The 14,352-nt window shown below is 35.6% G+C and overlaps 1 protein-coding gene across 3 annotated transcripts in view; it reads right to left on the bottom strand.

Annotated features, from left to right (window-relative positions):
- ACC (acetyl-CoA carboxylase) overlaps positions 1–10,338 on the bottom strand; it is an 83,954-nt gene extending 73,616 nt beyond the window's left edge. For 2 of the 3 annotated variants that reach the window (XM_089240661.1, XM_089240664.1), the window contains exons 1-2: positions 10,279–10,317; positions 8,463–8,637 (exon numbers count right to left, since the gene is read on the bottom strand). In XM_089240661.1, coding sequence (XP_089096787.1) covers positions 8,463–8,592 — 130 coding nt within the window. In that variant the 5' untranslated portion in view covers positions 8,593–8,637; positions 10,279–10,317. Of the gene's footprint in view, positions 1–8,462; positions 8,638–10,278 lie in introns of all 3 variants that reach the window. The other variant, XM_089240662.1, reaches the window with a different exon arrangement.
- Positions 10,339–14,352: the final 4,014 nt, after the last annotated feature.

Below are 14,352 nucleotides of genomic sequence, written 5' to 3'. Positions count from 1 at the left end.
TTCGGTAGAAAATCCTCAAAAATCGTATTGGAAATGAAAGCATTTTGAAATTCCTCTTTGACGCAAGATGAGAAGCATATGCTATTTCCACAGCAACAATATTTAAATTTCAAATCTAGAGAAATTAATAATATTGCAAACTAGACCTCACGTTAATGCTGAGGTTTTGGAATGAGATGTCACAAAATTTGTATAAAGTAAGGTCAGGGTATTTTTAACAATAGCATCGGCTCGCAGATGGAGGTCCCGTACCCTCCAAATGACAATTAAAAAATTAAAAATATTTTTGTAAAAAGAATTAGAATATTGAAGGGAAATACTGTACTTTTATATGTTATGAAATCAATATCTGTTAATTCAAAACGCCTATTTGAAGGTTATTTACTCAAAATTTCTCTAGAAATATTCCGTGTGTCCCTCAAAAGGTTGATCCTGGTAGGCTTTTGATGGGCCCCAGGACAAAGCGAGTTTTCTGAGGGCCCCCCCCCCCCCCTCCCATCTAACTAAAAATACCTGCCTTCCATTTGCATACTTACTCTCGAAAATTGTAACCAGATGTAATTGCCACGAAGTCCTCTTGGCACTTCCACGAGCCTGGTCGGGTGGGCCCATGCGTCGAGAAGGCACCGAGCAAGCCAAATTATAGACTAAGAACATGAACGTAGAACGTGCAGATCTGTGTGAGTATACTCAAATATGGATCGTAAATGGATCAACTGTGTAGCACTGCCGTCTTAAGAGCATCGTGGGCCCCGGGCAAATAGGTTTCTCTGAGCCCCCCCCCCCCCCTCACCTGACTATAAATGATTGCCGTACGAATTTCCATGCAAAGTAGCAAAAATTTTAACGAGATCTCATCATCATGAAGCCCCCCCCCCTTCGCACTCGGCCCCCCTTCCCCCGGGCCATGCCCGGGTGGGCCCATGCGTAAAGACGGCACTACTGTGTAGTTTGACCCACCGTAGAAGGTAAAGAAAGGCTAGAAAATCGAGATTGCAGACGAACTCGGAAAATATATCAGAAAGAAAAGGTACCTGATGATGGTGATTAACCAAAAATAAGGTACCGTGCTTGTAGATAATATTGTGAGCATGCTAAGGTTCAGTGGTTCCTCTTGAATCCGGTTCGGGAATTCTAAAAAAGCGGTCAATGGGAGAAAATATCTTTTATATTATATTTTAAATATATGTTTTTAAAAGACTAGAACTAAAGGTAGAAATCAAAGGTCTGTCTTTTTGAAATTCCAAAACGTACATTTTGGCAAATTCAAAAATAGTGATAGTAACATTGATTTGCCTTTCTTCGCCTTGCTCAATTCTAGCAAATAAGATGTAAAATTTATTAGAATTCTTAATTAAGAAAAATATTGAATTAAGCAAAATTTTAATGGAAAAGCTACAGAAATGTACCTTTATAATTTTGATGCCAGAATTAGTCAAGCATTAAAACAAAAATTTTCAGAACAATATGATGCTTCATCTCTACTAAAACTAGAAGCAGATGTGTTACGTAGCATTTTGGTTTTGAAGATGTCGTCAAAGATTTCGCAAAACTAGAAAAAGCGGAAAGGGGGGGGGGGGAGAATTTAAAAAAAAACGTGTGGTTAGAAATATTCACATCATATGTGCCTACTTTTGAAAAGAAAAAAATTATTTTTAACGTTTCTTACGTTTTTTGTTTTTTTTCTTCCAATTGATAGATAAATGGGAAATATGTCGCATATGGGCACCCTGGAGAAAATTAGCAATATCACTATTCACAATTCTTGCCAAAAACAAAAAAAAAAAAACTGAACGTGAGGAAAGCCTGAAAATAAAAATTATTAGCCTTTAAACGAAAAAATTGCTGAACATGCAGCCGGTGGCATGAAAATGGGGGAGGAGGGCACCAAATCTACTTAAATGCTTAGGGCCTTCAAATGACTTAGCCCGGCCTTGGGCAAAATTGTACTAAATTCGACTCTGCCAAAAGATGGACTAGGTCAATGAGCAACCAAAAGCATGCTCTAGATCAGCGGTTCTCAACCTTTTTTGACTCGCGGAGCCCTTTTTATAGTAAAAAAAATTCCATGGCGGAGCCCCGTAGGCAAATTTTTTAATTGTTCATCAAAGTTACTGATTCATTTTTACTATTTAAAAATATTTATAATTATTTTTTTAAAATTTTACTGCTTTTTTTATTTTCATCGAGCGACCGCTGAGCCCCTGGAGAGTGTACAAGGAGCCCCAAGGGCTCCGCGGAGCACCGGTTGAGAACCGCTGCTCTAGATAGTGTGCAAGCATGCGAATGATCAAAACATTGACTAGAGAGTGTATGTGCACGACCAGAGTTACTAGAGAGTGGGTGAGCAAGTGCATGACCAAAAGAGTGGTCTGGAGATAGAAATAGAGGGGACCAGGTCGGTGAGTGACCAAAAGATGAACCAGGTCCATGAACAACTAAAAACGTACTTTAGCATAAGCATGCGAGTGACCAGAAGAGGGATCAGATCAACGAACAACCACAAGATGTACCTAGAGCAGGGGTTCTCAAACTTTTTTTTCACCTGTGGCTCCTTTTTCTTAATCGACGCTCACCGGGGGCTCCCGCAAAGCAATCTAACAGAGAATTGCTTTGAGGAACCCTTGTTGAAGCCGCCGCTCCGAGGCGCCTCTGACAAAGTTTTTCGGTGAACAGTTTGAGAACCCTGCTCTAGATAGAGAGTGTGCAATCATGTGCATGACCGAAAGAGTAGTCTAGAGAGCACGTAGTTAGTGAGCGAGCAAAAGAGTGAAGCATGCGAGTGACCAAATGAGTAACCCAGAGGGCTATAACAACGCCAGCAATAGGTGTTGGCTACAACTCAGGACGCCAAGTTCAGAGGAGAGGCAAATGTGAAGAATGACTGGTCAAGAAAATTAGAGTAAAGGGGGAGAAGGGTGGCAAAAAGATAAATTTACCTCTGATCATGTCTTTCGTGAAATTAATTAACACTTAATGTTACACCAAAAACAAAAAAATATCGGTTGATTCGCGTCCTCTGATTCGCATGCGCAAGTTGTGAGGATGCTCGTCTTTTTATCTTTTTATTACAAACTTTTAATCTTTTCATTCATCACATGAAAAATCGTCCTATGAATTTGAATATCTTCTGGCCTGCAATGAATATCAAGCCTTGATTGTTGATAAAGATGCACTTTTGGATCTGATACGCCTTGAATATAAAAGTATACTCCACCAGATTTCAAAAAGGCAAAATTAATCTGCATTAAATTATTCAATTAATATTTTTTAGGTCATAGTTTTAGTCACTGACATGCTTTACGCTGTTTTGATCAGTTCGTTCCTCGTCACTCACACGATTACATATTGTTTGTCACTCACATGATTACATATTGTTTGTCACTCACATGATTACATATTGTTTGTCACTCACATGATTGCATATTGTTTGTCACTCACATGATTGCATATTGTTTGTCACTCACGTGATTGCATATTGCTTGTCACTCACGTGCTTATACACTGCTTTGGTCTCTCAAATGCTTGCACACTCTTTATGTCACTCTGATGGTCGCTCACATGCTTGCACACTCTCTATGTCACTCTGGCGATCACTCACATGCTTGCACACTCTCTAGGTCACGCTTGCGTTCGCTCACATGATTACAAACTCTATAGGTCATTCTTTCGGTCGCTCATTGACCTGTCCCTCACTCTGTATGCAGGGGTGGATTTATGGTCTTGCCACCCTTCTCCCAAGATTACTCTAGTGTTCTTGACTACTCATTCCTCATATCTGCCACCCTACCGGCCTACCTGCACTATAAGCCGCTTAGACCCCCCCCCCCTCCGCCTCCAATTGTTTTTGGCCAATTTCCGACATCTCAAATTAGGACGCATTACATAAGGCATTTATCACAAGAAAAATAATTCCTCGTTACTATCCAGATTTATCTATACACATAAATTTATTTTAACATTTCAAAGAAAATCCATTCGATTATATTGATCGATTTTGACAGTTTTGCGTATAGAAAAATATTTCCTTCGAACAAGAATTTGAATTAATATAAATTTCTGGTAAACTTATTCTGAATGAAAGGGTGTATTTCGTATTTCACTTCTCCCCCCATTACTCTCTCAATACATATACGTATACACATATTATACTATCCATAAATTATGTCTGACTGTAGCATATTTTCGTCTATTCGATTTGATAAAACGGCATATATACATGAAAAAATTTATTATCGATCGAAAAATAATTTATGACTTCGTAGAAGGAAATTCTTCCAGATTTTCATTCCTTATACGATAATCTTTTGTGGAATATTTATTTTCAATCCTCCATGATTCAGTCCGTAAAAAATATATTGAAAAAAAATTATTGTTATAAGAACCGATGTGAACTGGTGCTGTTATCACATTTTTAATTGAAACAATACATCAGCACAGCAATTTAATTAAATGGAGAGGATTTTTTAATTAGCTGAAATTTGTTAACTGCGGAAAAAATATATAGTTTGCCTTGATTTTAATGTTATCTATAAACATATAAAATATTACTTAGCGAAGTTGAATAGTTTTTACCGTGAATTTTATTGATTTCTTCAATTTGTTGCGATTTTATAAATCTCTGAACACGTAAGATTTCAGCTGATCTTAAAAAATGACATCGACAAGGAATCAACTCTTTCTAGATAGAAAAGTATTGTGCTTGTATAAAGAGAGCCGTATTTTGAACTGGAATGACAATGAAAGATGTATTTTCTAAAATACCAAAAAATTTGGAAAAGAAATTGGTATAATGGTTTTTTTTGACCGTGTATTTACCAAGTATATTCAAATATACATGAGACCATAGAGAGTCAAAAGAAAAATGTACCGAAATTGTTCTTATCGAAAGATGGGTAGTTTAATTGGATTAGAGAGGAACATTTATGTAAATTACAGAAGAAGGAATATTTTTCAGAGATTTTTTTTAGTTAGTTTATAATTTTTTTTTATCATTTTCTTATATGAGGACATCTTTGTCGAACATTATGACCCAAGGAACCACGGGCATACGGCGGAGTGGGCTTATGGGTCCCCAGGTGATCAAAATTGAAAAAATAAGTCATCGTGTAAAAAAATGTAATTATTAAAAGGAAATACACGTATCTTTATACGATGTTCATGGTGGTGAAAAAAATTTGAGAAACACAGTTTTAAGATTGCTTAGAACAGTGTTCTTCAACCTTTTATACTTGTGGAACGGTGAAATCTAGTGAACAATTTAGCAGACCGGCATAAACGGGAGAAATAATTTTCGAATAAAATAAATAATAGGGGGGGGGGGCATCCTAACTCTCTGACTTTTTATTTTTCATATATTTTGGGCCTACTCCATTATTATACATGCGAGAAACACTGTTGAGCTGGGGCCCTTGCTGCCCCCCCCCCAAATAAACAAAAGTTTATCTGTAATAATTCCTGAAGTACAATTGGTTATTGGTTTTAATCCGGTGTGCAGCATAAAAATCAACAGTATATGTGGTAGGGTAATATATCTTGCTCATTTTTTATGCTGCACACCGGTGTAAATTTTATGCGTTAAAATACCGATAACTATTTTTTCCTGTTTGCTGCGTGGTGCTTACACAAATGATTTTGCGGCAAACATAAAAACATAGTATCCAGTATTTTGATGCATAAAATTTTTTCGCGGATCGGCAAGAAAGGGAGAGATATATTGGCATAAACTGAACCTTCATTAGTCTATGGTAATTGGTTAGTAATTCAGATATGCGGGGAAGAGCTTGGCCAAGATTTCCTTTCCTACACATGTAGTTAACTCTGTTCTTTTTCACCCGGAGAAAATGATTTGCCAGGTGGTGCTCAATAAACTAACTACTGCGAATCATGACAGCAACCAAATTCCTGCTAGCTCATTACAGATACAACATGGTTGGCTATCACGTATTGCTTATTGAAGCTGGCGCTGTCAGCTGGGGGAGGGGTATTATTATTTCTTGACGAATTGTCTTCCATCGAAATCACAATAGTCTGAGACGAATGTACACACACACACACACTAATCATACATATTCACCAAGTGTGATTGCGTAAGAAGATGAGTGTAAATTATTGAACTCGTGCAGACAAAATCTTACTGTAAATATGCATTATTTCACATACATGTCATTGTTATGAAGTTAAGAAAAAGAAATATGAGTCGATCGTTCAGTAGTTAAGGTGAAGAGAAATTTGTTATTTCGAATTTTGAAGGGCATAGATTGTTCAGATTGATATTAGCAGAAGAAAAAAAAATTACGTGCTCACAGAAAATCGACAGTATACATTACGGAAGGAGGACATTGTAATGGTAAAGCGCACTTCTATACAGGGAAGTCATTACCAAAATGAAAACTTTCCTTTTCGGTTTTCCTTCTCATGTGGGACCTCGAGACGAAGGCACATCACATTACAGTTCGATTTTTTTCTCAGTGAAATTTCTCTCCAAAAATAGTAAAATACAATGACGAGCAAGTCATTGAAGAAGAGCACAATGAAAAAGGAACCCATAATTAGCCATGCATTGGGAAAATAAAGAAACAATATACGGCCTGTGTGGATATGTGATTATGCATGAATAACATTAGTGACAAACTTCTGGGAAACGGAAAAAAGGTTACTGATAATATAAATCATAGAACTGGGATGCTGACTAAATGATGTACAGCCCCACAAGTTACAGGTATCTCTTGATTTAAACCAGGGGCTTTTCAATCAATGGCCCGTGGGCCAAATGTGGCCGTCGGAGCTTTTCGCTGTGGCCAGCAGACCATTTTGAGGAAATAGCTATTTTACATAGGAAAAACGTTTGAATTATAAAAAAAGCTCGTTGAAGAGTGTTGACCATTAAAACTTGTACTGCTGTATTTAGAACTGTGAGATACTTTCCAGAATCAATAGTAATGCTGCTCATTTGATATGTTGATAGGGCCGTTACAATGAATTTGGGGGACAAAGAGACAAACACATTTTTAGACCTATGATTTTATAGCTGTATTTCGAGAAGCAAAATTCGGCATCCAAAAAGGTATACATACGTCCAGAAGTTACGAGAAATTCTGAAAAACATCGTACCGATAGAAATAATTGCAGAATTATTGAAAGTAAAATTAGAATTTTAAAAAGTAATAATTAAATGAAAAAAAATAAGAATATTGGTGAAAAAGAAATAATAATAGACATAATTAATTCTTAAAATTTCAAATTAATGAAACAATAACTCCAAAATTATCGGGGCGAATTTCATAGTTAATAAAAGGAAAAATTAACAAAAAAAAATCGGAATCAGTGAAAGAAGTTATTTAAAAAATTCAAATTTAGGGAATGAAATAATTTCAGAGTAAATGAGTGTTCAATAATCTGAGAAACCCTGTTTAATAACGAGGAATGCCATGGTATGAATTTGGTGCTCGCGGGCTTCATGGAAAGTCTTAATTTGCCCGCAATTTCTGAAAGGTTAAAGACCCCTGCTTTACGCGGTCTCACTTTACGCGATTTCGCTATAATACGATTTGATTTTGAAGGTTAATTTTAGGAATCGCGACCAGCGAAATTTAAAATATGAGGAGATTAATATGACAAAATATGTTGAATTTTCATGATTTCGATGAGACAAATGTGGGACAAACGCTCAAATCCAATTCACCAGATCTCACTAATCAACATCCTTTGCGTACATTGACAATGCTATCAAAATTCCAACCAAAGAAAACGATCGTAATGAAACCAGATTTTTCGTATTTGCGAGGGATATCCAGAATTATCTGTCATTTTTCTTGGTACCGAAGTTTTCATAAAGAGCGGGAAAATGCTGCTCATGGTCTACACAAGGGTGGGGCTGGCAGGTCCCGGGACAAGTCTCATTATTTTTTTGTTTTTTTCACGCTTTAAATTCACTATAGAGGGGGCCCGTGAAAAGTCTGGTCTGGGAGCCCGCCAAATTTTTCGGATGTGGGGGGGGGGGGGCATGATGCTGCTTATCACCTGAATCTCGAAAGTTTCATTGAAAACAGTTATCAGTCTATCATATCAGGCTCTTTAGGAAAGAAGACATCCACACTCTTACGCACTAGAATCAATCAGAAGTAATGAAGACAGAAATAAAAAGTATTAATTGAATTCATTCATTTCGAGATTTATTTAAAAGTTTGGTAATTAATTCAGAAATGAAGTTACTTTTTATTATTTTATCTTTCTGTGAGCAAAACCTATCTATCCCTATTTCGCCCGTGTTAAATTCGACACATTTTGCGCGATTTCGTCTTACGCGATTATTTTGCGGAACAAATTAATCGTTTAAAGTGAGAAATGCCTGTAATATGAATAACAAGGGGAAAGGGGACGCTTCATTGTCTTAATTTATTTTCCTTCACGTTGTAGTTGTAGAACTACAATAAAAATACGTAGTTTTTTTATAATCTTACCAGAATCTACAGGTGAATCTTCCTGACTTGCGTTGATTTTCCCCCGTATGAGATTGTAGATTCGAAATTTTCTCCAAAAAAATGTGATTAGAAGGAAACAGGCTAATGGAAATGTGACAATAAATAACATCCGCGGACAACCCGTGATGTGCGTTCAGACAGCTCCTTTTGATTCCTAAACACAAAAAAACAAATACATATGTACATATAGTATGCAGAAAAATTATCAACTTACTTCTTTATAATGATCTCAATTAATTCTCAGTGTTATCATCTTAATATTTTCCTTCAGAGAAGGCCAATTTGTGACTAGTTGTGGGGGGAAAAAAACAATCCGTACACATGCCCGCCCCCATTATGTAGGCTGGGATCTTTGGTAGGGTCCCAGGCCAAGCTTTACATGGGTCAAGATCTATACTAATTTATATTGTGAAAAAAAATTTATTAGAATCGTCCCGAGACCCTGGGTAGCATCCCTGTCAACCCCATCCTTCAGGAGGACATGTAATTATGTTGGAGCCGGGAATTCAGTGAGTTTTCGAGCACTCACAGTAAATTTTAGCACTGGTCTGAGCACCTTCAGAATTGATTCAGAAATCAAAAACTTCTATATAAATATCAAGTTGAGCATCCCTAGGCCTAAAACACTTCTGACGCCTTGGCTCTCACAAGAGTGGGGAGGGGGGGGGCTTAAAGGTCTCTAGCACAGAGGCTCGGAGGCGATGTTTTTTATATACTGTACAGGTTGTAAAGTCTTATCTTTATACAAAGCTTTATCTTTTGAATATCTTTGAACCTTTTCAATCCATTGGTGATAAAAACATACTTTCAATTAGAAAAAGTCTCCAAATAACGTGCCCATTTTACATATCTTATTCCCCCATTTTACTAGAAGCTGTATAAGTACTGAGATACGGAATTCAATTTTTTGCACGGTTGTCCTTCTCTCAACTTTCAACAACTTTCAACCAGAAAGTTGTTGCTCTGTTTCTCCTGAGCCTAGCCAAAAATTTACATTTTTCTAAATTTAATATGCACAGTATCTTAAGGAGGACGTAAAACTGAAATTGAAGAATGTTCCAATTTTAATTTGGGTTTGTACCTTAATATATGCTGTTGTTACCCCTTATTTCCAGTGACTTTTGAAAACTAAAATATCTCAGCGAATATTGCACTTTTTTTTGTGCTACATACATGTATATACAGTAAAATGCTTCTTTTGTGGAAATTAGTCGTAAAATATTGAGGTTACAGTAAATGGGGGGGTTGTTATTGAAGAAATTTTTAAAAAGGGGGTTATTATTATTTGACAGTAAAAGAGGAGTGACCACATATGAGGGGTTTTACTGTATTTTTAAAGTTTAAATTAACGCGTATTAATTTAGATTTACTATTAATATGATGATGAGCAAATGACAAATTGTGCTTTCACGTCATTCGCTATAACGAAAAATTTATCAATGAACGTATTCATAAATGAATAATGATAGGTACATTAAAAATGACTCATTATATTCCAATAAACTACAATTAAGCCTGAAGCAATAGCTATTTTCGAGTCATTCCGGTAGATACTCGAATTTTGCCTTTGAACTCATCAACCTCAAAAGCAATTAGAAAAACGGTAATTGACTTCATGTATTACCGGGCGTTTTAATGATTGGAAAACATAGCAAAAAAGAACCAATAATAATAGCTTTTAATTTAAAAAAATCGAATGCCTATGTTTTAAATATGCTAAATTATCTATAATGTTTTGTATTAGTTAATTAGTGTTTGATATTAAAGACAGATTTTTTTTCCAAAGGAAACTTACGAGCTGTTTACGGCTGTTCAAGTGCCGCGACGTGTATCCTCTATAAACTCACAGAAGCTTCTGGGTTCGGTGTTTCCTTCGATTTTCTTTGACGAAATAATTTTCTTTTCCTTCTAGGTGTGTATGTGTTTATGACGTACATAGTAGTGAACTTATTTTTTTTTATTAACCATGAAAATTACGTAATTTAGAAGTATCTTGAAAGTGTGGTTTTCTCTGTCCACTCGTTACTTATCCTCCATCAGCAGTCTGCCAAGGTTGACGCACACGTGAGCGTCAGCTACTGGAGAGAAAATAAAAAAAAATTCAGATCACTTATAGATTACGGGCCTCAGAAGATAATAATAATAATAAGAATAAAAATGATTTAAAAGAAGAAAAATGCAATGATGTTCTAGTTAATAAAGAAAAAAGAAAGAAAAGCAAAATCGCTTCGTAAAATCGGATCATTTTGAGAACATTTGTTCGGGAAAAAAAAAGACGAAGAATCACGTGATTCGATTGGTCTGTGGGGTCAAGATATTTTTAGAATTCGGTTTAAATCGAAATTTCTGACCCCGACTTGCAGCTTCTGGTTCTTCTCCCATCATGCTCTGAGCTAATGTCTACAAAGATATTAATTGGGATATCGATTACTCTTTCATAAAATATTTTTTTTGTCATAGACTTTGAAATGTAAGTTTCTGATACTGTATATAGAAAGCTATGAAATATTGCCTTGGGCTTTCATAAGACTGGCATTCAATCAAATATTTTATTACTAATCGAGACAATAAGGCATGAACGCAAACAAAAAGGAACGCATTTTATTCCGTTCATGTAAATTTATAACCTTCATGTGGTTAAAATTACAAGCAAAATTGGCTAATTCACAAACTTGGTTAATTCAAATTTTTGGATTATTCGAATTAAATCGATTAATTCGGATTATCCCCCTTGAGTTTCCCATTCATTATAATGTTGAAAAATTGCTTGTTTAATTCAATTTTTTCCCCCTCGTTTTTTGGATAGTTCGAAGTTTGATTTAGATATGTTTCATTTGTAAAATTTCCATTTTCTCAAAATTCCTAGCTAACTTTTAGTCAGCCTTTTCCTTATTCCGTGAAGTTTACTGATTTTTTCTAGAACAAATACACACCGGAATATATACACATGTATAACACACGTAGCCTACATTTAAACATTACAAAAACTACTACATAAAAATCTGACCTTTTTTTTTGTTTCAGTTCTAAGAAACAATGATTTCGTTACCAGTTTCACGCACTGGCTTTTGTCTAGCTGCTGCAGCTGGTGTTTTACCGAATCTTGGATAACTTCATTAGCACCAGTATATGCCCGCAGATGCAAATGCTACTACTTAGGAAGTACGTTTATGTGAGTGCATCTATGGTAATTTTCTTCATAGACAGAACTTTGAAAAGCTGGAGTGCTGAAATCTTAGTGAATTTTCTGGTAAAAAGGCTTGACGATTCATGCCTCTCTAGCATTATTGTTTGTTTATTTTGGAATATTAATATAGCATTTTTCACCATGTCCAAATGAGGTTTATACACTTGTTCAACTCTAGAAAAAAAATGTGGTTAACCACTTCACGTACAAGCTTTTGGATACAAATTTGGATTATTTGTATTTGACGAATCGGCGATTAAATCTCGTAACCTCGTTCTAACCTGACAGCACATTAGAAAAATGAAGAGTATAGTAGATATATATGGTAGAAAGTGAATTCTTTTTGCCTTTTTTCACCCTCACCCTACATGTTCTCTTTCACTCTAACATGCATATAGTAGAGAGGCACATTATATGTGTGGAAAAAAATAATTTACATTAGGAGAAAGAAAGAAGGGAAAGAAAAAGCAACTTCAGAGAGAGAGTTGATATAGCATTAATATAAAGCTTAGCGACGGCGAAGAGAAAGGAAAGAAAACACAGAGAACTTCTTTGAATTTATTCCACTGGCATTGGACGCAATATGGCGTCCATGATCGTAGAGGGGTTAACTTACGGATGTGGACATTGGTGAAAAAATAGAGAATAAAGCCACGAAGAGGTAGAAAACTAATTTAAGAATACATAAGAGTTCCCTATTCCAACACTTGCAGGATATGTTGGAAATAATAAGGCTGTTGAAAAGCTTGAAAATCGCGCCTTTAATTCTCTAAATCAACTTGAAGATTTTGTGCAATATTTAAGAGCATCAAAAAGAAAATTGCAAATTTATGAATGAAATAGCTTTCGCGATCGTTTACGTTTTATACAAACCCTAGTGACAACAAAGAGAAAATTAGCATAGTAATGGGTAGCGTTCAATATATCAAGAGTTTTTGATGTTTTTATGAAATTATAGTCATCTTATATTGAACTGGATAATTCGAACTTTTTGGCTGTCCCCTTGAGATTCGAATTAACTAAGTTCCACTGTGATATTAAAGATTGTCTCGTGAAGGGTCCTTATCTGCGCACCTATAAGTGTAGGGAAAGGCAGATGCATTTGATGAGAAAGGCCAAATTCATCCTTTACTTTTAAAATAGTTTTGAAATGATTATCACAGTAAGTTATTTTTTATAATTACCCTTTGTAACTTACTTCACTTAAACGTAATCACTTAATTTAAGTGACTCTCCTACGTATCATTGGCATGAACGGAAGGGTGGCGTTGGACATTCGCCCCTCCTCCACTGCAAGGAGTCTCTACCCCTTATGGGTTGAGCAGCATGTCGAAATATGATCGCATGAGCGATTTTATTTGTGTCTGAAATTTTCCCTGCATAAAGTAAAGGCACAATAATTCTTCCTCATTTCCCGCCATATTTCACTATTTTCACTTTCATCGCTCCCTTAACGCCCCTTAATATTTTCTCAAATCCCTTTGAGAGCCACTTCTTTTATGTACAGTGAATCCGGCATCGAAGTAAACGAGTAAACGAAGACTTCCCCACCCCGAAAAGAGATTATTGTGGTTTTTTTTGCAGTAAAAAACGGAAAAGAACCCACCTCTCAAAAAAATAACCCCCCCCCCCCCCGCCCTCGAAAATTCTTGCCACTGAAATCCGAAAAGCTGAATTCGAAAATCCTTGGAGGCTCGTTCCATAAAAGGAAACGATTGATTCGAAAAAGTTTTGTTTTTCCTAGTTTATTCCTATATGAATACTAAAAAAAAAATACTAATAAAATAAACAAAATATTATAGTTATGGATACTTACCCATTTTTCACATAATATTTTTTGATTGTTTCTCGGATATAATTCTTTCTTGGGGAGAAGATATGTATGTATGTATAAACTGGGAATCACATGCCTGAGGTAAAGTAAATCGAATCTCGAAACTGAATCCATTTGTTTTCGAGATTGAGAACCGCATTTAGAAGAGAGAGTTAACGATTTTCCATTTATGATATATGTACAAGTAAAAGAAATATTCTATATAATATTTCGACTGACTTCTTCCTTCACGAAATACATTCTTCTTCTGGCGGAGGAATTTGGAATTGGTGGTCTCTAATCAAATTTTATAGAATGCTCGGAGAGAGAATCCCGAGCCCGTTATTCAAACATCGTACATCATGGACCACCGCCCACGATTTTTCACAATTCCACTCAAAAAAAAATTTATGGTGATAAATAAATCGCCGTAAATCAAAAGATTTATGGTGAAAAATAAATAATGCGATTCATTCCTTGGGTGACCATATGACCAGTATTTTTCCGTAATTTTGGCCACCCCGACTTTTATTAGAAAAATGTCCCGTCTTTCTTCATATTTAAACGAAGTCAAAGTCAACTCAAGTTTCTTTACTCTTTGTTAAAATCAAACAACTAAAATTATTTTCTCAACATTTATTCTCTTCACACATGAAAAAAAAAAAACTGACTATTGAAAGAATTTTTTTTTGATTGGTTTATGTTTATTGTAAGTCGAAATACTCTTTGAAAGAAAAAAAAAATTAATTAAGTGATTAATTAGTTTGGGTCGATATCTTTACAAGGACCCTTTGAGTTAGGTACACATACGTGTCAGGTCTTAACTTGAAATAAAAATCATTAAAACCATTTAAAAGGTACGCATATGT

This window comes from Pholcus phalangioides, unplaced genomic scaffold, assembly GCF_987345545.1.
Source record: "Pholcus phalangioides strain wild (caught in Gottingen) unplaced genomic scaffold, Ppha-v1.0 ptg000013l_1, whole genome shotgun sequence".
NCBI lineage: Eukaryota > Metazoa > Arthropoda > Arachnida > Araneae > Pholcidae > Pholcus > Pholcus phalangioides.
This window is presented reverse-complemented; position numbering and strand designations above follow the sequence as displayed.